The sequence below is a fragment of the Camelus ferus genome, chromosome X, assembly GCF_009834535.1.
Source record: "Camelus ferus isolate YT-003-E chromosome X, BCGSAC_Cfer_1.0, whole genome shotgun sequence".
In the NCBI taxonomy this organism is placed as follows: Eukaryota; Metazoa; Chordata; class Mammalia; order Artiodactyla; family Camelidae; genus Camelus; species Camelus ferus.
The window spans coordinates 2,535,408-2,563,182 of NC_045732.1; the positions used below are offsets into that span (position 1 = coordinate 2,535,408).

The window sequence follows — 27,775 nt, forward strand, 5'->3', positions numbered from 1 at the left end:
CTAGAAATTGCTGGATCGGGGGAGAAGGAGAGGATTGTTCAAGAAAGTAAAATTGAATTAGCTGAAAGCAGAGTTTGTATTTGGAGGATAGTCAGGAAGTCACTAGGTAAGGCCTACACTGGATAAAGCAAGAAATGGCAGAATGAAGACATTATTAAGAAATAAAGAGGACTACCAAAATAAGTAGCAAGAAGAATGTAAAGTGACCGTTTCTGGTAAGTAGGCCAGAGGTGGAGTAGAATAAGATGAAGTTATTTATATCTTTTTTAAAAATAAATACTTGATTAAAATACTCTACAAGTATTGATTTTATAAAAATAAAAAAAAAAACACTTTACACTACTTTAAAAAAAAAAAATTAATGCCACACATGGCTAAACACAAAACCTAAATCTAAGTCTTGGTCTTTTGCTATTTAAAAAATATGCCCTTTAATTTTTACTATGGTCTCCTAGTGAATAGCATATATTTTTGCTAATTATTTAAAATTAGAAGGCTGATCAATTGTTTTGTGTAGTTATTTTATAATAACATTAAGTGTACGTTTATAAAACACTTTAATATCTATATGGCTGATCCTCTAAGAAAAGCCATCAATGCCTACAAACACTTTAATACTTATTAATGTAAACTGGTGTTTGTGGCAAAAAGTATTTTCATTTACTCCTAAAGTACTTTGGAATTTATTCCCAGGAATAACTTTCATGTTAGATTACTTTTTGTGTCAATTATGCAAATTCGGTTAGATTTAAACAAAACAAAACTATCACATTGATGCAGTCCCTCAAATCAAATGATTTTTATAACTTTAGTTGCATAAAAATAATGTAGAGAGATTGTTAAAATGCAGATTCTAAGATATCTCCCAGAAAATGATTATTAGTGGGTCTGGGATGGGAAAGAAAAATCAGCTTCTTTAAGAAACACCCCAGTTGATTTGGATGTGGTTGATTCTTGGATCACACCTTAAGAAACACTTTTCTTGAATTTTATTTTTTAAATTTGCATTAATATGTTTAATTTTTGATAATACGGCAAGTGACCTTTAACCATGTATTCATGGGAGACTCTAGATACTGCACTGTCTAATACAAAGCTACAAAGCACGTGTGGATAATTTAACAGCTATACTTTATTTTTAGATGCTAAAACTACTAATTCTATAGCAAACTGTAATCTTAGGTAATAGGACTGTCTGCATAACTAAATTTGTGTCGCAACCCTATGCATTTAAAGGTGGTTCTTTGAACCCCCCCAAAAAAAATATTTATGGTACAATTACTTTAGGATCTCTAGCTTCTACTTTTAATGGAGAATCAGAAGATGATGAATTTGGATTGAGGCATTGTCAACATATTTTAAGTGCCCAATAAAAATAAAAACTGCTTTCTTATTAGTGGTCAGGGAAATGCAAGTTAAGACTACAGTGATATGCAGTTTCCCACACTAAACTGGATGGGTACGTTTAAGGTGTTTAAAACATATGTATTGTTGTTCATACTATTTTTAAACTCAAGTGAAAAAATTTGTTTACATCATTCATTTGGGATGCATTTTTAAAAGCCTCTGCAGTGCTCAGTAAATCAGTTTCTCCTATTCTTTGTAAGCAAATATTTGGCAATTCATTCAAGATCACCTCTACAGTCGAATTTCTAAACTTTTTGAGGTGACAGGACATGTATATGACATAACATTGAAACACTTGGAGAACAAGAAAACATGCAATCAAATTCTAACTTTTCCTTTCAGGCTTGATTTTCTTCTTTATCTGCCTCTCATACAGTCAAGGACACTGCTTTGCAAATTACAAGCATTCAGTATTTTTTCTAAGTTTTAATACTGTCATTTAGTTAGGGAAGGATAATCGAGCTCCTAAGTGTTTTTTTTTTTTCCTTCAAGAAATACTAACTGAAAGCATAAGTTGATGGCATTCATCCTTGCCATTCTTCTCTTACCCTTTACTTTTATTGTGTTTCTACCCAAACAGTTAAGTTGTATTTGTGAACAAGTGCTCTGTGTGAGTGTAGATGGATGAGCAAAAAAGATAAAATGATGCATTCAGAAAATGACCCTGCTTCCTTGCTCTGCTGCTGCCTCCTGACCAAAGAATTCCCATGCAGTGTCTCCCATGCAGACATTGCCTTTGTGTAACTTGGCTCAGTGCATTTTGTCTGTGTAACTTTTACCACTCCAAAGGACTATGCAGTGAATATGGCAATGGGACACTAGTGTGACAGTGAATTTTAATCACCTCCTTATTAAGTTTATTCAGAAAAGAAAAATTAGGAAGTGTGCTTTGCCACGAAGGAAAGGACATGTGCTGTTGAGGTTTGGACACATGTTAAGTAACAAACAATTCCTGTGCAAGATTAGGCTTCTTTTGAGGAGCAGATAAAATCCAGAGGACAATGATTCTATCAGATTTGACTAACAGCCAACAAACTTCCAGCTGGTATCCAAGCTAGATATAAGAGGAAAACAAACTTCATTTCATTTTGCAATCGACTTGAAGTGCTTCTTAATGGAAAAACAAACTAGCAGAACCCAAGTTGCTGCTTTACTTACTATAAACACTGGCAGGCTTAGAGGTAGTTATTTGAGGTTTACTTGTCTAAATATTGAGCCAGTAGGCATTTGTTGATCATTCATCTATTTAAAGCCAACTGTATGGAGCAAGTGTAAGGTGTGAAGATTGATGTGGACCAGGATCTGTGAATCAGTTGCATGGTACACCGAAAAGAGATGCTAGTGGTTTTGTTCCCTTTGAAGTTTTGCATACTGATTCAGAGCAGGTTGAAACTGAGGGTATTTTCCAAATAAAGGATACAATTAAGAACCTGCTCATCTTTTTCCAACCTTTTGCTAATTTTTACTCATTAGTGATTCTTTAGGCTCATGAAAAGTGAATTCTCTATAATCAAATGAGAATTCCAGGAGAAGGGGCTATTGAAATTGTCCCTTTGACTCCATGATTAATACACAAATCTCCTTCAAATCCTGTATCAAGGGCTGTGTATCCCATATCTGGAGGCTCACTTCTATCCTCAAATCTAGACCCAATCTAACTCTTAGCAGGAGAAACTTTATTTCTCAGTAACAAAACAGTCTTGGCACAAGATTGCACAATTAAGAGCCTGGGGAGAACCATCAGAACAGAAAAAAAAGTATATTAAGATGCAAAAATATGGAAATATATATCATGTTCGTGGATTGGAAAAATTAATGTTAAAATGTTTGCACTGCCCAAAGTGATCTGCAGATTCAATGAATCTCTATCCAAATCCCAATGGCATTGCTCATAGAAATAGAAAACAACCCTAACATTCATATGGAACTACAAAATACTCCAAATAGTCAAAACAATCTTGAGAAAGTGTAATAACATACTTCTTGATTTCAAAATACATTACAAAGCAAACAATTAAAACAGCATGGTACTGGCACAAAAACAGACCTATAGACCAATGAAATGCAATAGAAATCCCCCAAATAAGCCCAGACCTACATTGTCAATTGATTTTTCAACAAGGGTGCCAATACTACACAATGGGGAAAGGAGAATCTCTCCAACAACTGCTGTTGAGAAAAGTGAATATCTACATGCATGAGAATAAAATTGCAGCTTTATTTTACCCAAAAGTCTACTCAAAATGGATTAAAAGCTTTAGCATATAAGACCTGAAACTGTAAATCTACCAGAAGAAAATTTAGGGAAAAATCTTCATGTCATTGTTCTAGTAAATGATTTCTTGGCTATAACACCAAAAGCACAAGAGGAAAAAAAAAAAAAAAAGGAAAAATAGGCAAGTGAAACTACATCAAACTGAAATGGCTTCTGCTTGGCAAAGGAAACAATCCACAGAGAGAAAAAGGTAACCTTGGAATGACAGAAAATATTTGCAAACCACGTATCTGAAAGGGGGTTAATATCTAAAATATATCAAGAACCCCTATAACTCAATAACAAAATAACCCAGTTAAAGAATGGGCAAAAGGACCTAAAAAAACTTAATGATATATCAGCTTACACCTGTTAGTACGGTGGTCTTGTGTACTGAAAAAAAAATATAATGAGTGCCGGCAAATTTGTGGAGTAATTCATATCCTGTGCACTGCTGGTGGGAATGTAAAATGACAAAGCTGCTATGGAAAATGAAAATGTAGGTTTCTCAAAACAAAATAAATAAATAAACATAGAACTACTATGTGATCCTGCAGTCCCACTTCTGAATATATATCCAAAAGAGCTGAAATCAGGATACCAAAGACATATCTGCACTCTTGTGTTCCTTGCAGCATTATTGACAATATCCAAGATATGGAAACACCTGAATTTCATCAAAGGATGAATATATAGAGGAAATTTGGTATATGCACACAGTGGAATATAATTCAGCCTTAAAAACAGGAGGAAATCCTGTCATACGTGTCAACATGGATGTACCTGAAGGACATTATGCTGAGTGAAGTAAGCTGATCACAGAAGGACAAATACTGAATGATTCCACTTACATGAGGTACCTAAAGTAGTCTAACTCATAGGAACAGAGAACGGTGGTTACCAGAGGGTGGAGGGAAAGAGAAATGGGAAATTGGTGTCCAATGGGTAAAAAATTAGGTATACAAGATTAATAAGTTCTAGATATCTGCTGTACATCATTGTGCTTATAGTTAACAATACTGTATTGTGCACTTAAAAATTTTTTATGACGGTAGATCTCATGTTAAGTGTTGATACCACGATAAAAAATGTCGCATGTATATGTAATGGAATCTTATTCAGGCCTTACAAAGGAATGCAATTCTGGTGCAGGCTGAAACATGGATGAAACTTGAAGACATTATGCTAATTGAAATAAGCCAGATACAAAAGGACAAATAGTGCATATACTTCACTTATGTGAAGTGCATAGAATGGTCAAATACACAGAGACAGAAAGTAGTATGGTGGTTACCAGGGTCTGGAGATAGGAGAGAATAGGGAGTTATTGTTTAATGGGCACAGAGTTTCAGTATGGGAACATGGAAATTTCTGGAGATGGGTAGTAGTGGTGGGTGTGCAACAATGTTAGTGTACTTAATGTCACTGGACCACTCACTTAAAATGATTAAAATGGTAAATTTTATGGTATGCATATTTTGCCAAAGTAGAAATAAAACATGATTGACTTTTTAAACGAAAACAATAACAATATGCTGTAGGGTTTATAAAACGTGTAATAGTATATATGACAACATAGCATAAAGAACATATGAGGGGGGAGAAATGGAAACTCACTATTATAAACTTCTAACAGCAGTTTTGGAGTGGTACGGTGCCACCTGAAGAAAGGACCATGATAAAATAAGACTGCAGTATAAATCCTATAGCAACCACTAAAACAGCAAAATGAATAGTTTTAGCCAGTAAGCCAGCAAGAGAGATAACTTTGAATCATAAAAAAAATCCAATTCATCCAAAAGAAGGTCAAAAAAAAAAAAAAAGAGGGAAAAAGGTAAGAAAGGAAAGATAGAAAACAAAGAGCATGAAAAACAACTATATCAATAATCACATTAAATTTAAATGGCCCAAGTCAAGGCCTAGCAAACTTTTCCCACAAAGGGCCACATAGTAAATATTCTAGATTTGAAGGCCTGTGTTCTCTGTGCAACTAATCAAATCTGTCATTGGACTCAAAAGCAGCAATAGTCAAAACATAAACAAATGAGCATGTCTGTGTTCCAAAATAAACTTTGCTTATTAAAGTGTATAGGTGACCATTGCTTGCAGACCCCTGTAAATGGCCAAAATCTTACTCCAAATTAAAAGCAGATATCATGGGATTAGATAAAAGAGCAAGACTGAACAAAAAGAAACATAATTCAAAAATGAAGACCCAAGTGCATTGAGATATATATATATATTTCATGCTAATGATAATCAAAAGAAACCTGGAGCGGCTATACTTATCTCAGACAAAACAGGCCTCAGAAGTAAGAATAGCAACATGTTTAAAGGAGATTTTGTCATAATGATAAAGGGGTCAATTCATCAAGAAGACATTAAAAATCCTCAGCAATTCTGCATCTGACAGAGCCTCAACATACAAAACACACACACACACACACACACACACACACACACACACACACACGGATTCAGCTGCAAGGAGAAATAGTAAAATCCATAATTATAGTTGGAGATTTAAAGAGTTCTCTCTCAGTAATAGATAAAACAAATAGACAGACAATCAGCAATGAGGTAGAACTAAGCAAGGCCATCAATCAAATGTAACATGTTGACACTTACAGAATACTTCTTCCACAGAAAGGAGAATAAAACTTATATTTGAGACAATATGGAACATTCACCAAAATAGCCAAACACCTTGGATTGTGAAACAAGCCTTACCAGATGTAACAGAATGGATATCAAATAAAATGTGTTCTCAGACTATGATGAAATTAAGCTGGAAATTAATAGCAGAAAAATATCCCAACACTGGGAATTAAGCAGCACACGTCTAAATGGTCCTTAGGTCAATAAGGAGGTCTCAGTTGAAATAAGAAGTTTCAGTTTTTTAACTGAACAATGACAAGAATACAACATACCAAAATGTGTGGGATGCAGCTAAGGCAGCAGTTATGGAGAAATTTTTAGGTTTAAATGCTTACGTTAGAAAAGAAAGAAAGACTCCAATTAGTAATCTAAGATTCACTCTCAAAGGAGAAAAGAGGAACAAAGTAAAGTCAAATCAAGCTGTGGAAAGGAAATAAGATAAAAGCCAAAAGCAATGCAACTGAGACAGAAAAACAGAAAAATCAATAAATCAAAACACTTGACCGTGGCTTGAAAAAGATTAATAAATTGATAAATCTCTTTTATTTCAGGCCTGACATAAAAGGTGTGAAGATACCAATATCAATATAGGACTGAATAAGGAGTTATCACTATAAGCTTGGAAACATTAAGACGAATACTACAAAATGGCTCTACAATGAAAACTAGATGGTTTAGGTGAAGACAGACTATTTCCTTAAAGAACAAAAGCTACTAAAATGCCCACAAGATCAAATACATAACAGTGAATGTTCATGTAACTATTAAATGAATCAAATTCTTAGTCAAAAACATATTTAAAAGGAAATCTCCAGGGACTCGTGGTTTCATTTGAAAATCCTTCCAGTTACAGAGGAAATAATACCCATTGAGTACACACCTGTGTAAGGAATTGAAGAGGAAGGACTACATCAAAACTCTAAAACTTACTTTATGAGACTGAAATTACTCTGATACTACAACCAGATAAAGACATTACCAAAACAGTGATCTGAAGTCCAATATTCCTAAAGAACATAGATGGAAATAATTGTCAAGGAATTATTAGCAGATTATATTCCACAGCATATTAAAAAGGATAATACAGCATGACCAAAAGAAGTGTATCAACAGGATGCAAAGCTGGTTCTATATTTGGAATTTAACAAGTGTAATCCGCCATATAAACAGATTAAAGAAGAAGAACCACATGGTCAACGACAATAGATGCAGAAAAAGCTTTTGGCAAAGTGCAACATAATTTCATAATTAAAACTCTCCTAAGAGTAGGAACAGAAGGGTACTTCCTCAAACAAAACACATTTACAAAAAAACTTACAGCTAACATCATACTTAATGTTGAATTACTGGATGCCTTTCTTCTGAGATCAGGGGCAAGTTAAAGAACTTATCTCCTGACAGTCCTATTCAACATGGTGCCGAAAGTATGAGCCAGTGAAATAAGGCAAGGCAAAAAATTAAAAATGCATACAGTTTGGGAAGGAATAAGTAAAAGGGTTTTTACTCACAGTCTACACAGAAAAACCCAAAGAAAGAATCTACAGAAAACAAAAACCAAAAACAAAACCAACAACAATAACAATAACAACAACAAAAAACCCTCTAAAACCAATAAGAGAGTTTAACAAGGTGACAGGATACAGGGTCAACACACACACAAAAAATCAAACTTATTTCTATACACTAGAAATGTCCAATCCTTTGCAAAAGAGTGAACCTCCACATAAGCCTGAAATCTTATGTGAAAGCTAACTCAAAGTGGGTGAAAGGTCTAAGTGTAAACTGTAGAGCTCTAAAACTTTTAGAATAAAGCATAGGGGAATATCTTCATGAATTAGGGTTAGGCAAAGGCTTCTTAGATGTGGCATCAAAATCATGATCCATAAGTAAAATAATTGATATATTGGACAATTCCAAGATTAAAAACTTTTGTTCTCTGGAGAACACTACTAAAGAAAGAGAGAATAAACTACAGCCTAGAAGAAAATTTTTGCAAATAAAATATCTGAAATAGGATTTATATGCAGGATGTATAAAAACTCCCCAAACTCAACAATAAGTTAAGAGAAAAAAAAACTAGTTGTAGAGTGAGCAATAGATATTGAGATTTCAACCAAGATGACATAAGGATGACACAAATCTAATAGGAAGTACCAACACGCATCTAATCAAATGACTAAAATACACACAAACACACACACACACACACATTACCAAGTGCTGGAGATGATGTGGAGCTACTGGATCTCTCAGGCATTGCTGCTATGAATGCTAAAATCTGGATCAACCTGTCACATGGTTTTGCAGTTTCTTCCAAATTTAAACCTATACTTACCATGTTATTCAGCAGTCCAAATCCTGTGTAACCTAGAAAATAGAAAACTTATGTTCACTGAAAAATCCTGTATGCAGATGTTATGGCAGGTCTATGCATATTTCACCAAAAAAAAAAAAAAACCCCAAAAACAAAAACCTGGAAACAACCCAAATGCCTTACAATAGGTGAATGGATAAAATACACCATGGTACATCCATACAATTAGATTGAATGAACTACTAATGCATGTGACAACTTGGATGGATCACAAGGTACTGCATGATTTCACTTATATATCACTCTCAAAATGACAAAATTACACTGATGGAGAATAGGTCTGTGGTCGCTGGGACTTGGGGCCAAGGTAGTGGTGTGATGGAACAGTGCCATATCCTGATTGCAGTAATGGTTACACTAATCTATACTTTTGATACAATTCATAGAGCTTTATGCCAAGAGGGAAAAATCAAAGTTTATAGGGTGATAATTTGAAAAAAATAAAAAAATTAAAAATCATGCACACACACAGTATTCCACGACATACCTATTAAAATGGCTGAAGTTTATAGAATTTATTTTACTTTATTTTTTTAATGGAGGTACTGGGGATTGAACCCAGGACCTCACGCATGCTAAGCACGCACTCTCCCACTGAGCTATACTCTCCCCCCTACAGTGGCTAAAGTTTAAAACACTGATTTTATCAAGTGCTGGCAAAGATGTGGAGGAACTAGAATTTGAATACACTGCTGATGGAAATGTAAAATGGTACAACAACATTGGAAAAATATTTGGCAATATGTCTTAGTCCGTTCAGGCTGCCATAACAAAACACCACAGACTAGGTGGCTTATAGACAACAGAGATGTATTTCTGGAGGCTGGAAAGTCCAAGATCAAGGAGCCAGCATGGTCACGTTCTGGTGAGGGCTTTCTTCTTGGTTTGTACCAGGTGATGTCTTACTGTGTTTTCACATGGTTAGAAGCGCTGAGCTGTCTCTCTGGAGCTTCTTTCACAAAGGCATTAATGTTATTCACGAGGGCTCCATTGTCATGGCCTACTCACCTCCCAAAAGCCCTACCTCCTAATACCATCACATTGGGAATCAGAGTTTTAACATATAAATTTGGGGGGAACACAGACATTTAGACCATAGCAGGCAGTTTCTTAAAATATTACATATACACCTACCATATGATCCAGGCATTCTAGTCCTAGGAATTTACCAAAGAGAAAGGAAATCATGTGTACAAACAAATACTTGTATATGAATGTTCAGAGCAGCTTTATTTTCAATAGCCAAATAATACACATAATAATAAAACAGTGGTAAAGTCCATCAACATGTGAATGGATAAACACACTGTGGTATTTCCACATAATGGAATACTCAGAGCAATAAAAAGTAATGAACCATTGATATGCATTACAACATCAATGAATCGCAACATGCTGAGTGCAAGAAGCCAGACTAAAATGCGTATATACACTATAATTAAATTTATGTAAAATTCCAGAGAATGCAACTGAATATACACACACACACATATATATATATATATATATATATGACAGAGAGCAGGTCAGTGGTTGCCTGGGGACCAGAGGGAGTAAGGAGAGGATGGAGGCAGGGATCACAAAGGAGCAGGGGCAGGAAATTCATCATATCAAAATATACCTTGGAGGAGTGTATGTGAAAGGAAAGGGCAATGAAGTAAGGCTGCACAGGGTGCTTCCAAGTTACTCACAAGATTCTAAAACTCACTGAGGGGCAGCGACCATGCATTCTGCCTGATCAACATACAAATTACTACACACACACACACACACACACACACACACATATACTTCCTTCTTGTATGTGTGAAACATTTAAGAAAATGCACGTAAGCATCATGAAAGATAAATACATGCATATATATTATAGAGTTAATGGTAACTATAGGGTTATTTTATAGACCAGGGATTCATACAGTTTTAGAAATGGATAGAGTACTATGATCATCAACTGTGAGGCCCTCAGTTTACATCGAGAATAGTGAAGCGACCTGCCTCAGGTCAAACAACTAAGACTTAAACCTTGGTTGTTACTTTACTCCCACAGGACAGTTCTTTGAATTACTCCACCTTCCTTTTCTCATCTCTTGAGCTAGTTCTCTTTCTGTGACTTCAGTTAAACACTCTGCCCCCTCACAAGTAAAAGACATTCCTACATACATATATAAACGTATAGATACACAAATACAACATTTGCCCATACATCCATACATACATGCATGGTGTGCTGTTTAAAAACCAGCTCTGTGGGAGGGGGACAAATTTGCAGCATGCACTTACCAATTTCTCTGTTCCCATTTCTCCCACCATGGCTGATTTCAAGCTCCCAACATGGTGTCACTGAATATGGAGTTTTGGAAGAGATGTGCAGTAGAACGCCATTTATAGTTTTTTCACCATACAGATACAGTAGATGAAAATAAGCTCAAAAAAACAGATTAATAGTAAAATGTAGTAAAATAATTAGGAAAGAATGTGTTTTGAGTGTTTACTAACTTTGGCTTTAATATAATGTATTAATGAATTCATTTACTTATTTTGTTTATATAATCTGATATTTACTAATGGTATGCTTCCCAACTGGCTCACAAAATTTCCTAAAACTTTAATAACTGATTACCACCAGTTGATTTGAGACAGCTTTAGCATACCATTGCTGCATAAACAGCTGCAAACTTTGGTGTGTGCTTCAAAAGTTCCTTGGAGTATTTCTTCCCTACTATAAAGCAAACAGAGTAAGCCTGCATTGCCCTTATTTGCTACATTTAAGAATTTGGCAAAGTAGTGGGTTAAGTTTATGAACCATTCTTTGATCATCCTTATCAAATAAAAAGTGGAATTGAGTAAGCACTATATAGAGAGAGTCCATAATGTAAAATAAAGTAATTTGTACCTACTATACATAGATGGATTCATGCTGGAATCACATTTCTCCAGATGTGCCTTCCTGTTTATCTAAAAATCTAGGCCCCATCCCTCCCTCCCTCCCTCCCTTTCCTCCTTTCCTTCCTTTCCTCCCTTCCGTCCTTTCCTCCCTCCCTCCCTCTTTCATTTGTCATTGTTTTCTTGAGAACAGAAACAATAGAATATATATAGAGATAGAAATAAAGGTAGTGAGAGAGAGAGAGGGAGGAGAGAGAGAGAGAGAGATTTTACAGAATTGGCCCCCACCATATGACGATGTAATAAATATTTTTTGATATCATGTAATTATTGTTTTGGCATCTTGAGGTCATGGGGCCATGCTAGTGACCCAAGGTTGTTTTCACCCCCACCATCCCAGTGTTTCTGCAAGTATGTGGAAATCTTATTACAAACACTCCATCCACTAGCCTCAACACATATGTTTTGCTTCTTTCCCAATAGGGGGCATCTCCACCTAGCTAGTTCCTGCCAACATAGCAAAAGACTTTACCCAAGTTCCTCTCTCTTCTCCCTGCAGGTGACCCCATGTGCCCCTGTGTGGTGTGTCATGCCTCCCATCCTCTGAGGAATTGTGAGTAATAAACTTTTCTTTCAAAGGCAGTAAGCTCCTTTTCTGACATCTTACCATACCTGAGTACAACAAATGCTGGGTACATCTTAAAATAAATCCTGGGTACAATGGCAAGTCCAAAACCTGTAGGATAGACTGACAGTCTATTTGTCTTAGGTCAACACAATCTTGATACTAGTCTGGATAAACCTGCGCTAGTTTAGCATCTCTCAGGCCTAGCATGCTAGCCCTGGCAGCCTTCCTTTGTTCCCCTGCAGGAAAATAAAAACACAACAAACCAACCAACCAACCAACCAACCAATCAACCAACCAACCAACCCACCCCACATCAGGCTTCTTCCATTGGGTCTTAATTTCACGCCGTTGTCATTTTGCCTGCTTACACAAAATGGCTAACCCACAGAGAGGGGACACCAGGGTTTGGAAGAGGACCACAGTTTTGTGAGTGAATATTGGGAGAGTGCCCTTAGAAGGCTGCCAATCTCCTCAACCAAGGCAGGGGGGTGGAAGGAGGGTCCTCTCTTCACAACCACTCAAGCAAGCAAGAGGGTCTTCAAGACCCCTCGCTAGAGCGTCCTGTGCCCCTGCTCCACCAGAGCCACGAGGCGCTGTGACGTGATGGCAGGAGCACGGGGCAGAGCACATATGCCCCGCCCCCATCTCGAGCCCCCTCTAGGGCCCCATTGAGACGTCACCGCGGTAGCCATTGTCTGGTCCGCGTCGCGTTGCCCCAGGAGACGCCACAGGCCTCTCCAAGACTCTCAGAGCGAAGCCACAGAGTCCTTGGCCCTGACCCACGACCCTCCCCGAGAGAGGCTCCTACCTCCAGCCCAAGCCCCCTCGCCCACCTTCCAACCTCAGAGGACCAACTTTCCCTCAGATTCTCTGAGAAAGGAGAGCAAGGACTGACGGCCTCATGAGTGAGGCCGGAGAGGCCACCTGCACGGAGGTGGCAGCTTCCATCTCCCCTCAAGCCGCGCAGAAACACCTGGCGTCCTTGGGAGGCGGAGATCCTCCCCGGGCCCTAGTCGCAGGCAACCTCAGCAGCGATGGGATCCCCAAGACCCCCGCGGCAGGCGCCAAGGGAAAGGTGCCCAAGCAGGTCATCGCTAAGAGAGTGCGAGGCTCCGTCAAGTGGTTTAACGTGAAGAATGGGTACGGTTTCATCAGCAGGCACGACACCCAGGAAGATGTGTTCGTTCACCAGACGGCCATCACCCGAAACAACCCTCACAAGTACCAACGCAGCGTGGGCGACGGCGAGACGGTCGAGTTCGACGTGGTGCAGGGCGAGCGGGGCACCGAGGCCGCTAACGTGACCGGGCCAGCCGGCGCACCAGTGGAGGGCAGCCGCTATGCTGCCAACCGCCCCCGCTTCCGCCGGGGCTTCTGTATCCACCGCCGCGAGCAGCCACCACGCGGTCCCAAGGGTGCTGAGGACGACGTTGACGAAGGCGAGGGCAGCGGCGAAGGCTCCACCGCAGCCCAGGGCCTGAGGCGCCGCCCGCCTGGCCACTCCCAAGACCCACGGCTGCGGCGCTTCCCGCCCTTCCGCAGGGCCCCGGCGGTGATCCGCCGCCCATCGATCCAGGCTACTACCAACGGTCCACGGGCCGCCCAGCTGCCGGGGGCCGCCCAGACCGCAGGGCCCGAGCCACGGCGGGGGCCGCGCCTCAGCTACCTGCAGAGTCGCCCTAGGGGCCGAGGCACCACGCTTGCTCCAAGACCCTCACCAAGCATCCCTGTGGAGCTGGAGGAGGAAAACAAGGAGAGCGGACGCGTCGCTGGAGATCCGAAGCAGGGGCCCCCTCCACGCTACGGATCCCGCCGCCCCAGTAACCCGCGCCACCTCCCGCAGCAGGCTCCTGGAACCCAGGACCAGGACCCCGAGGGAGGAGAGGGCAAGATACGGAAGAGCCCTACTGAAACACCTGCTGCCGTTGCTGTGGCCAAGAAGAGCAGTGCCACTGCGGAGGAGGATCCTCTGCTCATGGATGCCCCCTCTGCCGCCCAGGCCGACTAACAGCTCGGCTCCCTCCCCAGGGGCTCCCTGGCTTGGGCTGCAGGTGATGTCCCCTTGAAGAGAAGATGCCCTTTGGTGCATCACAGTCCAAACATCCACACTGTTAGAGTTGTGCCCTGAGAAAAATACATGCCCCTTCCCCAAGGCTTGAGGATAAATCACAAGATCTATACGTTTCTAAACTCCCTCATACAATCTGCCTTGGTAGTTTTGGTACACACACACACACACACACACACACACGCCGGTACCTCTGACTATTCTTTTTAAAGATCTGACTAGGACCACAGCTATTATACTGCATCCCCAGGTGAATTAGTTGGAGTGCTTTTAAAAACTAGTTTTTATTTTTAATACAAAAACTAAGATTATCTGATGTTGAAGATTATCTGACATTGGTTGCTGTGTGATATTACTCACCTGAAGTGGTCATTTTCTCAATAAAACATTTCATGTTACTTTTATCTGTTATCACTGTTGTCTGATTTTTTTTAAAGCCTGTCAGCACATAATTGTATTGACACAGTCCTTTCAATCCTTCTTAGAACCAGTTTTAGCAAAGATCATGCCTATTGTTCTCTTTCCAAGTCACGAATTTAAAACTAATTCTGGACTTACAGGTTGAACTTCTCAGGGTATTCTAAAGGATAAGAATACTTGGAAAAGAAAGACATATCCCCAACACTTTCTCTTTCATCCTCTTCCCCTGCCCTGCCATTTGAGCAATAAATCTGGAGGGTGGGCCCAACTACCCACACTTCCTGCTTAGGTAGTAAGTACTCTATGAGGCAAAACACAAAAAGCTGAGCAAAACACCATGACAAGTGAAAAATGTGGCTCTCTGGAAACAGAATTTGCCTCCTCTGTATTTTTTTTCTTTTAATGGATTCAATATAATACGATTTAAGTGGTTAAAAGAAAATGGGCATGAAGGGCTGGGGGGTGGGGGAAGTGGGGAGATACTCGTCAAGGGGTACAAACTTTCAGTTGTCAGATGAATGAGTTCCAGGGACCTAATGTACAGCATGGTGACTATAGTTAACAGTACTGTATTGTGTACTTGATAGTTGCTATGAAAGTAGAGCATTAATGTTCTCACCATGACAACAACAAACAAAATGATAATTATGTGAGGTGAAGGGTGTGTTAATTAACCTTATTGGGGGAAACATTTCACAATGTATACCTGTATAAACTTATCACATTGTATATTTTAAACTTACACAATGTTATGTGTCAGTTATACCTCAATAAAGCTGGGGGAAAATCTGAAAGAAAACAAAAAAGTGAGCATGGAAGCAGGTACAGTTTTCGTTGTGCGTATCTCTGGAGCTGAATAGAAACAGCTAGTCCACAGTTTTCATCTGTGCTTCCTGGTTGAGTTCATCCAGGGGGCCTGTGGAGGATTCCTGGAGGGCTGAGCAAGTGTAGTTTAGCCCACCTCAGCCCCATTTTTGCAACAAACAGAGAAGCTCTTACTGGGAATGTCATCCCTATCCTGGTTTTCATTTGAACATACAGTGAGGTTGGTGGATGGGAGGCATGAGTTGGGTGTGGGGGGCTGGGGGAAGTGAGCGATCAATAAATTTGAAACCAACAAGGGTCTTTAAAACCTCATTTTACAGATTAATGTAATTGGATTATAAATAGCAAGATCAAAATACTTTTCTCATTTAAATGTTGAGGCATTTTATACCGCATTATAGGCTAGCATAAGGTATTTGGAGAGTGAGTATTTAATCATTCACCATGGCTAAATGTCCTCAGCCAATTGGAGCAGAAACAGTACAGATTCCTCATTCAGCAAAATATTTGGGTGCTCACTTGTGCCAGACACTCTGCAAGGCACTAGGAGCTGCATCATGGTGAAGAAGATGGTCCCTTCTCTCAAGAAGCCCACAGCCTAGTGGAGAGTGAGACAAAACTAGCAGTGACTACACAATGGAGTGAGTGCTCTGGTGGAATTAGCACAGGATGTGAGAGAAAACACGGGTGACCCAGATGGTGGCAGGGTTATTTCCAGGCTAAAGGAACCACTACTTGGACGCTTAAATTTAAAATTATATTCAGCAATCACCACAAACAGAGCTCAGATTTTTTTTTTAATTTAATTTTTTTCTTAATTCAAGTATGGTCAATTTACAATGTTGTGTTAATTTCTGGTGTACAGCATAGTGACATATATACATTATATATACATATATACACACACACATACATATACATATATGTATATATACACACACACATATGTATGTGTATTCCTTTTCATATTCTTTCTCATTATAGACCATTACAAGGTATTGAATATACTTCCCTGTGCTATACAGTAGGACCTTGTTTGATAAAGTCATGTCAGCATACATCTAGAAGTTTTTCCTCCAGACTCCTAGCCCAGTGCATGTCCCACTACACCAGCTGACTTCTTCAGAGACTAGCAGGGTGCACCACAAATCGTTAAACATAAGAATTTATACTGACACACAGCGCCAAGAGAGAATGGGGGAAGACCTGAAGCGAGACTAAACCTACTATGATTAGGAAATGACTCAGAAGCATCCTGGATGCCTTTTCGTGCCGAACAACAGGCATGGACATGATGTGGGGAAATTTTTTCTGTATATGCATGTTGGGTTCATAGGCCGCTCCCTGTTGTGTGAGGTATATGCATCGGGAAACAGTGAATTGGTCAGCCTTGCCGTGGAGGCTTCACTTTGGGGGGATGGAGGACATGAAGGGCCAGGCTAAGGAATCTAGGATTTTCCCTGCTCACAAAGGTATCTGACAGGATCCATTAGGTGGAGTTGACCTGGTGATTGCTGGCTGGGTGTGGAATTGAAGGGTACAGAGGCACATATCTGGAGGTGAACATATTTAACTGAGAGCAGGAATATTCTGCTGTTTCCCAGCTGCTCCAGGATTTAGGTGTACTTACTTAAGGGCAACTTCAATAGCCCAATAGGAGCCAAAGAGTATCGCCCAAGACACGACAGAAGGATGCCTGGGCTGTCTCCAGGAAACTTTGATTTAAAACAAAACCAAAAAAGAAATGTATCCTTTGTGATAATCCTCTTCCCTCTCTCACTCCCACTTCACATACCAGATATTACTTGGTTTCCCTGACTGAAAATGTGAATGCAGCAGTCATCTTTGTTTGGGTCATTGAAAGGTGACGTGCTCCAGCCTAAAGCCTTTAGTAAGAGCAGGCCTCCCTTGGATACCCTTGATTGGGAGGCTATATCCCAGAGAGCATGGGTAGGAAGGCTGTTTGCACATTAGAGCGACGTCTCAGAACCCCCAGTGTCCTATTATAATTGAATGTGAAGTCAAGAGGGTGGGATTCTTCACCCTTCTAAGAAAAAGGTGAGTCGTGAATCTGAAGCAGAAACCCCAACCGCAGTCCATTGCCTTCCTGTGACTTGCAGCATCAACAAAATGGCACTTTGTAGCTGATCTGAATCACTTCATGGATCCCCTTGATGCGGGAAGGCACGCAGTCGCAGGTGTCAATTTGGATTCCCTTTTTTTTTTCTGTTCTGTATTTGGCGCTATGTGCTCCCATGCTATTATTGACTGGTTGCATAAGTTCTTTATTTTTTATTGAACCATAGTAGTTGCAACATTATGTTAGTTTTGGTTGTACAGCATTGTGATCCAGTGTTTTTGCAGATTATACTCCGTTATAGATTATTACAAAATAATGGCTATAATTTCCTTTGCAGTACAGTATATCTTGTTGCTTATCAATTTTATACATATTGGCTTGTATCTGTTAATCCTTACCCACAATTTGTCCCTTCCCCCTTTCCTCTCCTCTTTGGTAACCGCAAGTTTGTTTTCTGTATCTGTGGTCTGTTTCTGTTTTGCATATGCATTCATTTCTATTATCTTTTAGATTGCACATGTAAGTGATATCTTGCAGTGTCTGTCTTTTTCTGTCTGACATTTCACTAAGCATGATAATCTTTAGGTCCTTCCATGTTGCTGCAAATGGCAGTATTTCGTGCTTTTTAATGGCTGAGTTACATTCCATTACATAGATACAGACGTATAGATATATAGGTATGGTACATACTACATCTTCTTAATCCAATCATCTGTTGATGGGCACTTGGGTTGCTTTCATGTTTTGGCCATTGTAAATAGAGCTGCTATGAACATTGGGGTGCATGTATTTTTTTCAAATTAGTGTTTTCATTATTTTTCTGCATATATACCCAGGAGTGGAATTGCTGGATCATATGGTAGTTTTAGTTTTAGTTTTTTTTTTTTTTTAGGAGCCACCATACGAGTTTCCCTAGTGGTTGCACCAATTTACATTTCCATCAACAGTGTACAAGGATTCCTTTTTCTCCACATCTTCTTCAACATTGGTTCTCTGTGGACTTCCTGATGATATGCAGTCTGGCAGTTGTGAGGTGATATCTCATTGCTGTTTTGATTTGCATTTCTCTACTAATTAAAAATATTGAGCATCTTTTCATCTGCCTGTTAGTCATTGATGTGTCTTCTTTCAATAAAAATGTCTATTCAAGTCTTCTGCCCGATTTTAAATTGATTTATTTTTTGATATTGAGTTGTATGAGCTCTTTGTATATTTTGGATATTAACCCCTTGTTGATTGCATCATTTGAAAGTATTTTCACCCATTCCATAGATTGTGTTTTTGTTTTGATGATGGTTTTCTTTGCTGTGCAAAAGGTTTTATTCTTTTTTAACATTTCTTATTGAGCTATAGTCATTTTACAATGTTGTGTCAATTTTCAGTGTAGAGCACAACTTTTTAGTTATACATGAACATACATATATTCATAGTCGCATTTTTTTTCACTGTGAGCTACCACAAGATCTTGTATATATTTCCCTGTGCTATACAGTATAATCTTGTTTATCTATTCTACATATGCCTGTCAATATCTACAAATTTCAAAATCCCAGTCTGTCCCTTCCCACCCCATCCCCCTTGGCAACCACAAGTTTGTATTCTATGTCTATGTGTCTATTTCTGTTTTGTATTTATGCTTTGTTTGTGTGTGTGTGTGTGTGTGTGTGTGTGTGTGTGTTTTAGATTCCACATATGGGCGATATCATATGGTATTTTTCTTTCTCTCTCTGGCTTACTTCACTTAGAATGACATTGTCCAGGGACATCCATGTTGTTGCAAATGGCGTTATGTTGTCACTTTTTATGTCTGAGTAGTATTCCATTGTATAAATATACCACCACTTCTTTATCCAGTCATCTGTTGATGGACATTTAGGCTGTTTCCATGTTTTGGCTATTGTAAATAGTGTTGCTATGAACATTGGGGTGCAGGTGTCTTTTTGAAGTAGGGTTCCTTCTGGATATATGCCCAGGAGCGGCATTACTGGGTCACATGGTAAGTCTATTCCTAGTCTTTTGAGGAATCTCCATACTGTTTTCCACAGTGGCTGCACCAAACTGCATTCCCACCAGCAGTGTAGGAGGGTTCCCTTTTCTCCACAGCCTCTTCAGCATTTGTCATTTGTGGACTTTTGAGTGATGGCCATTCTGACTGGTGTGAGGTGATACCTCATTGTAGTTTTGATTTGCATTTCTCTGATAATTAGTGATATTGAGCAGTTTTTCATGTGCCTTTTGATCATTTGTATGTCTTCCTTGGAGAATTGCTTGCTTAGGTCTTCTGCCCATTTTCGGATTGGGTTGTTTGCTTTTTTCTTATTGAGTCATATGAGCTGCTTATATATTCTGGAGATCAAGCCTTTGTCAGTTTCATCTTTTGCAAAAATTTTCTCCCATTCTGTAGGCTGTCGTTTTGTTTTGCTTATGGTTTCCTTTGCTGTGCAGAAGCTTGTAAGTTTAATTAGGTCCTATTTGTTTATTCTTGCCTTTATTTCTATTGTGGTGGTAGACTGCCCTAGGAGAACATTTCTGAGATGTATGTGAGATAATGATTTGCCTATATTTTCTTCTCGGAGTTTTATTGTATCTTGTCTTATGTTTAAGTCTTTGATCCATTTTGAGTTTGCTTTTGTGTATGGTGTATGGGAGTGTTCTAGCTTCATTGATCTACATGCTGCTGTCCAGTTTTCCCAACACCATTTGCTGAAGAGACTGTCTTTATTCCATTGTGTATTCTTGCCTCCTTGGTCAAAGATTAGTTGACCAAAAGTTTGTAGGTTCATTTCTGGGCTCTCATTTCTGTTTCATTGGTCCATATATCTGTTTTTGTACCAATACCATGCTGTCTTGATGACTGTAGCTCTATAGTATACTCTGAAGTCTGGGAGAGTTATTCCTCCAGCCCCTTTCTTTTTCTTCAGTAATGCTTTGGCAATTCTAGGTCTTTTGTGGTTCCATATAAATTTTATTATGATTTGTTCTAGTTCTACAAACTATGTCCTGGGTAATTTGATAAGGATTTCATTAAATCTGTAGATTGCCTTGGGCAGTATGACCATTTCAATAATATTGATTCTTCCAATCCAGGAGTATGGGCTATGTTTCCATTTTGTCAGGTTTGTTTTTATTATGTTACTTATGACAATACAATCACATCAAGTTAATATTTGTTGACAAGTTTGTAACAGATGTAATACAACCTTTTTGACTTTTAGTAAGCCTAGGTATAATAAGAGTATTATATTTAATATTGATGACTCCAAAGACATCTCATGCCTGTTTATGGCTTGCTAAACATATATTTTACATCTGCTTTAATCATTAAGAGGGGAAAAAAAGTACTACAAAGTTGCATTTTGATCATTATCCTCATTGTAAAATGTCTACTAATATTCAAATGTTTGTCCAGGTGCTATGACAAAGCAGTCAAAGAAAGAAGCAGTGCTTTCATAATACAAAATATTGATACTAAGTTTAAGACTAGAAACTATTTCTAAATCAGTGCCCATTCTGCAAATTAAGGCAGTACTAAACCCCATTTCAGGAGAAAATAGCCGGAGCGATTGTTGCCCTACTCCCTCAAAGATTTGGGGAAAATTGAAACAAAAATGGGAACTAAAACTGTATTCCTCTGCCAAGTTTATGATTAACCTCTCTATCCAAAAACTTCATTCCCCTTCTTCTACTGCATCTGTTCCTTCTCAAGACTGAAGAATGTTAAAAAAAAAAAAAAAAAAAAAAGGGAGATTAAATCCAAGTCTCTGGGGCCTTTCCTGGGACAAAACCCAGTCCCATGTCCTCTCTCTGCCTTTTGTTTCCAAAAAAAAAAAAAAAAAAAAAAAAGTAGCCTCCTATCTAATTCCAAAAAATAAATTTAATCAGATAAATGAGAAAATGCAGAAGCAAAGGCAAGCAGTCAAAAAAGACAAAGTAATAGTAGTTTAGCCATTAAACAGAGTCAAGGACCTTTAGTTCCTCCTCAAGGGCTATAGATAATATTCCGAGCCATATCCTTTGAGCTGTTTGCAAATACTAAAATCTCCACCAAGTGGAAGAAATTAATCACATGGAGATCAGACTGTAGCCATGACATAAGCTGCTCCATCTCACACAGTTCCAAGAACTGGCCTCAAGGAAAGGAACACAAACTGACCCTGGAATTAAAGATTAACTGTACTTAAAACAATCTAGATGACACTGAGAAGAACACCACATAGCCAATTTCAAGATGATTGTTTGAGTTAGACCTTCTGCATGTAGGTCCCTCCCTCTGCCTATACACTCCTGAACCTCCCCTTTAGAAGCTCTTTTCCCCCTGATTGGCAGTTGGGAATTGGCTTTTGGATATGAGTCTTCCTTCTCCCCAGGCCGCTGGCTTCCTAAATAAAGCAAGATTTCCTTTATTACCAACACCTGTCTTTTGAGTATTGGCTTTTGAGTGGTGAGCAGCCAAGCCTGAGTACGGTACCAGAACCACAATGAGATGGGCAGGAGAGGCAGAGATGCTGTATGGTCAAGACCCACACCCCTGGGTAGGTTACCCACAAGTGGGAGAATAATCACAATTGCAGAGGTTCTCCTCAAGGAGTGTGGGGTCCAAACCCCACACTGAGCTCCCGAGCTTGGAAGTCTTGCACTGGGAAGATGTGTCTCCAGAACATCTGGCATTGAAGGCTAGGGGGACTTGCATAAAGAAGTGCCAGAGGACTGTGAGAAACAGACTCTGCTCTTAAGGGGCACATGCAAAATCTCACATGCTCTGAGTCCCAGTACAGATGCAGCATTTTGAAAGGAGCCTGGGTAAAACCTATTTACTGATCTTGGAGAGCCTCCCAGAGGGGCTGGGAGCAACTGGGACTCCCGCTCAGGACACAGACACTGGCGGCAGCCATTTTGGGGGTCTCATTCAACCACAAAGACACTGGTGCTGGCAAGCATCATTTTGCCTCATCATAATAAGCCTCTCTGTAGCTTATTAGCCCTGGGGGCTTATATGCCCACCAGCAGGCTGACAACAGTGCTGAGACACCCAGGGCCAAACAGGCTAGAGCAAACAATCCTAAAATCCATATGGAGCCACAAAAGATGCCTAAAAGCCAAAGTGGTCTTGAGAAAAAAGAACAAAGCTGGAGGTATAACCCTCCCAGGCTTAAGACCATACTACAAAGCTACAGTAATCAAACTGCATGGCATTGCAACAAGAGCAGAAACATAGAACCAACAGAACAGAAAAGAGAGCCCAAAAGTAAACGCACGCACCTGTGGTCAACCAATCATGACAAAGGAAGAAAGAGTACACGGTGGAGAAAAGACCATCTTTTCAACAAGTGGTGCTGGGAAAACTGGACAGCCATATGTAAAACAATGAGATTAGATCATTCCCTCACACCACATACAAAAATAAAGAGCAGAAACTATAAAATTCCTAGAAGAGAGCATAGGCGGCTCACTCTTTGACATAAATCTTAGCAATATTTTCTTGGATCAGTCTACTAAAGCAAAAGAAATAAAGGCAAAAATAAATGAATTGGACCTAATTAAACTTAAAACCTTTTGCACAGCAGAAGGGGGCTAAAATGGTGGAGTAGAAGGACGCTCATAGCTCACCCTCTCCCACAAATACACCAAAACTCACATCCGTGCACCCATCCAGCCAACCAGACCACCTGCTGAACTCCGACAGAACATCGACCTCTTCAAAAGACAAAGACGCCACGAATCTGGTGGGAGAAAAGGAAAAAAGAAAGAAGAAAAAGCAAAACAGTGTGGGACCGGTCCCGCAGGGAGGGAGCAGCAAAGGAGGAGTAGCACTCATTCACTGGGTCCTTCCCTCTCCAACAGAGAGGTCGGCGGGAGGGAGGGGGAACCTCCGAGGCTTGGATCTGTACGGATCTACACCCCTTGACTGACAGAACTAAGTTAAATGGGCACAGAGGGTCTCCACAACCCCTAGCCCTAGAGGCAAAGCGGCTGGTGGGGGAAGGGACAGGCTGCCCAAGCAGGGTGGAGGACTGGGGCAGGCTGCACAGAGGCAACCCTGGGGGGCTGCAGGGGGCTGCACGCCATGGATGAGTGGGTACACAGGGCAAAACAACCTGGGCCCTCCATAAAATACGGAAAAAAAAAAAAAAACCCACAGCTGATGTTCCCTGGGGGGAAGGGTGCCATACACCCATCTGCGAAAACCCGCTGAAAGTTTTCGGGGGAAGAGAGGTGGGGCTCAGCCACAGCCTCCATATCCTCCTGCGCTTAGCACCCAGGCGGGGGTGGGGTGGAAACCTGAATCCTAAGGGCTTAGGAGCCTCAAAGGCCAGACGGAGACTTGTTTACAGCCCAAGGCAGATAGGATCCTTCTTCCCTGGTACCTCTGAGAATTCACACTGCCAAGACAAACAAGGGGCTGCGTTTTGGCAAGGAACAGGGGCGGGGCTGTTCCTCCGTCTTCCCTGAGCCTGCCTATGGAGCGTGGGCCCAAGGCAGAGCAGGCAGCTGCACAGAGCAGGGGAGCGACTGGCGCCAGGAGAGGGCAGGTGGCCACCCGCCTTCCCAGCAGGGGCACAGCACCTGACTAGGGTGCTGGGAGGGGGTGCAACCTGCCCACCTATCTTGCCCTAGTGCAGCATCTGACCTGCAGTATTGGGAGGGGGACTGGCCCGCCGCCTACTGTGATGTTGGGAGGGGGTCAGATCCGCCCACCTTCCTCGCCGGAGCGCAGCATCTGACAGCGGCATATGGAGGGGGAGTGATCTGCCCACCCACCGTGTAAAAGCACATCACCTGACCGCAGTGTTGGGAGGGGCCGCGATCTGCTTGCCGACAGGCACTGTGAGCATCACAGACCATGGGCACCAATGGAGGGCCTCTGGAAGCAGCAAGCTGAGTTCGAGAAACAGGGCAAAGACAGAAAGACCTCTCGGTAAAATCATTAAGAGCGCACAGTCGCCTTAAGAACACATCCCCCTTTTTTTTAAAAAAAAAAGGAAAGAAAAATGAATTGAAGTGGATTTTTAAATATAATAATAATAATATTTTAAAAGAAAAATTTTACAGGGATTAAAACTGGAGACACGCACAATGTTTAAAAAGTAAAAATTAAAGTGGAATAGAAAATGGAATAGATAAAAAAAAGAGTTTAAAAAAGGGGGATGTGTTCTTAAGGCGACTGTGCGCTCTTAATGATTTTACCGAGAGGTCTTTCTGTCTTTGCCCTGTTTCTCGAACTCAGCTTGCTGCTTCCAGAGGCCCTCCATTGGTGCCCATGGTCTGTGATGCTCACAGTGCCTGTCGGCAAGCAGATCGCGGCCCCTCCCAACACTGCGGTCAGGTGATGTGCTTTTACACGGTGGGTGGGCAGATCACTCCCCCTCCATATGCCGCTGTCAGATGCTGCGCTCCGGCGAGGAAGGTGGGCGGATCTGACCCCCTCCCAACATCACAGTAGGCGGCGGGCCAGTCCCCCTCCCAATACTGCAGGTCAGATGCTGCACTAGGGCAAGATAGGTGGGCAGGTTGCACCCCCTCCCAGCACCCTGTCAGGTGCTGTGCCCCTGCTGGGAAGGCGGGTGGCCACCTGCCCTCTCCTGGCGCCAGTCGCTCCCCTGCTCTGTGCAGCTGCCTGCTCTGCCTTGGGCCCACGCTCCATAGGCAGGCTCAGGGAAGACGGAGGAACAGCCCCGCCCCTGTTCCTTGCCAAAACGCAGCCCCTTGTTTGTCTTGGCAGTGTGAATTCTCAGAGGTACCAGGGAAGAAGGATCCTATCTGCCTTGGGCTGTAAACAAGTCTCCGTCTGGCCTTTGAGGCTCCTAAGCCCTTAGGATTCAGGTTTCCACCCCACCCCCGCCTGGGTGCTAAGCGCAGGAGGATATGGAGGCTGTGGCTGAGCCCCACCTCTCTTCCCCCGAAAACTTTCAGCGGGTTTTCGGAGATGGGTGTATGGCACCCTTCCCCCCAGGGAACATCAGCTGTGGGTTTTTTTTTTTTTTCCGTATTTTATGGAGGGCCCAGGTTGTTTTGCCCTGTGTACCCACTCATCCATGGCGTGCAGCCCCCTGCAGCCCCCCAGGGTTGCCTCTGTGCAGCCTGCCCCAGTCCTCCACCCTGCTTGGGCAGCCTGTCCCTTCCCCCACCAGCCGCTTTGCCTCTAGGGCTAGGGGTTGTGGAGACCCTCTGTGCCCATTTAACTTAGTTCTGTCAGTCAAGGGGTGTAGATCCGTACAGATCCAAGCCTCGGAGGTTCCCCCTCCCTCCCGCCGACCTCTCTGTTGGAGAGGGAAGGACCCAGTGAATGAGTGCTACTCCTCCTTTGCTGCTCCCTCCCTGCGGGACCGGTCCCACACTGTTTTGCTTTTTCTTCTTTCTTTTTTCCTTTTCTCCCACCAGATTCGTGGCGTCTTTGTCTTTTGAAGAGGTCGATGTTCTGTCGGAGTTCAGCAGGTGGTCTGGTTGGCTGGATGGGTGCACGGATGTGAGTTTTGGTGTATTTGTGGGAGAGGGTGAGCTATGAGCGTCCTTCTACTCCACCATTTTAGCCCCCTTCTGCTGTGCAAAAGGTTTTAAGTTTAATTAGGTCCAATTCATTTATTTTTGCCTTTATTTCTTTTGCTTTAGTAGACTGATCCAAGAAAATATTGCTGAGATTTATGTCAAAGAGTGAGCCGCCTATGCTCTCTTCTAGGAATTTTATAGTTTCTGCTCTTTATTTTTGTATGTGGTGTGAGGGAATGATCTAATCTCATTGTTTTACATATGGCTGTCCAGTTTTCCCAGCACCACTTGTTGAAAAGATGGTCTTTTCTCCACCGTGTACTCTTTCTTCCTTTGTCGTGATTGGTTGACCACAGGTGCGTGCGTTTACTTTTGGGCTCTCTTTTCTGTTCTGTTGGTTCTATGTTTCTGCTCTTGTTGCAATGCCATGCAGTTTGATTACTGTAGCTTTGTAGTATGGTCTTAAGCCTGGGAGGGTTATACCTCCAGCTTTGTTCTTTTTTCTCAAGACCACTTTGGCTTTTAGGCATCTTTTGTGGCTCCATATGGATTTTAGGATTGTTTGCTCTAGCCTGTTTGGCCCTGGGTGTCTCAGCACTGTTGTCAGCCTGCTGGTGGGCATATAAGCCCCCAGGGCTAATAAGCTACAGAGAGGCTTATTATGATGAGGCAAAATGATGCTTGCCAGCACCAGTGTCTTTGTGGTTGAATGAGACCCCCAAAATGGCTGCCGCCAGTGTCTGTGTCCTGAGCGGGAGTCCCAGTTGCTCCCAGCCCCTCTGGGAGGCTCTCCAAGATCAGTAAATAGGTTTTACCCAGGCTCCTTTCAAAATGCTGCATCTGTACTGGGACTCAGAGCATGTGAGATTTTGCATGTGCCCCTTAAGAGCAGAGTCTGTTTCTCACAGTCCTCTGGCACTTCTTTATGCAAGTCCCCCTAGCCTTCAATGCCAGATGTTCTGGAGACACATCTTCCCAGTGCAAGACTTCCAAGCTCGGGAGCTCAGTGTGGGGTTTGGACCCCACACTCCTTGAGGAGAACCTCTGCAATTGTGATTATTCTCCCACTTGTGGGTAACCTACCCAGGGGTGTGGGTCTTGACCATACAGCATCTCTGCCTCTCCTGCCCATCTCATTGTGGTTCTGGTACCGTACTCAGGCTTGGCTGCTCACCACTCAAAAGCCAATACTCAAAAGACAGGTGTTGGTAATAAAGGAAATCTTGCTTTATTTAGGAAGCCAGCGGCCTGGGGAGAAGGAAGACTCATATCCAAAAGCCAATTCCCAACTGCCAATCAGGGGGAAAAGAGCTTCTAAAGGGGAGGTTCAGGAGTGTATAGGCAGAGGGAGGGACCTACATGCAGAAGGTCTAACTCAAACAATCATCTTGAAATTGGCTATGTGGTGTTCTTCTCAGTGTCATCTAGATTGTTTTAAGTACAGTTAATCTTTAATTCCAGGGTCAGTTTGTGTTCCTTTCCTTGAGGCCAGTTCTTGGAACTGTGTGAGATGGAGCAGCTTATGTCATGGCTACAGTCTGATCTCCATGTGATTAATTTCTTCCACTTGGTGGAGATTTTAGTATTTGCAAACAGCTCAAAGGATATGGCTCGGAATATTATCTATAGCCCTTGAGGAGGAACTAAAGGTCCTTGACTCTGTTTAATGGCTAAACTACTATTACTTTGTCTTT

General features: G+C 41.4%; 2 protein-coding genes across 2 annotated transcripts in view; both read left to right on the forward strand.

Moving 5' to 3' along the window:
* Nucleotides 1-27,775, forward strand: part of LOC116662134 — a 382,983-nt gene that overhangs the window by 175,089 nt on the left and 180,119 nt on the right. The gene's annotated exons all lie outside the window — the stretch shown is intronic.
* On the forward strand, nt 12,682-14,425 carry LOC102507629 (Y-box-binding protein 3-like). The gene has a single exon (XM_032475446.1). The coding sequence runs from the start codon at nt 13,106-13,108 to the stop codon at nt 14,210-14,212; it is 1,107 nt and encodes a 368-aa protein (XP_032331337.1). The 5' UTR covers nt 12,682-13,105; the 3' UTR covers nt 14,213-14,425.

Bases quoted from the DNA above. Each gene is read 5' to 3' on its own strand.
- LOC102507629 (XM_032475446.1), top strand. From the start codon at position 13,106: ATGAGTGAGGCCGGAGAGGCCACCTGCACGGAGGTGGCAGCTTCCATC.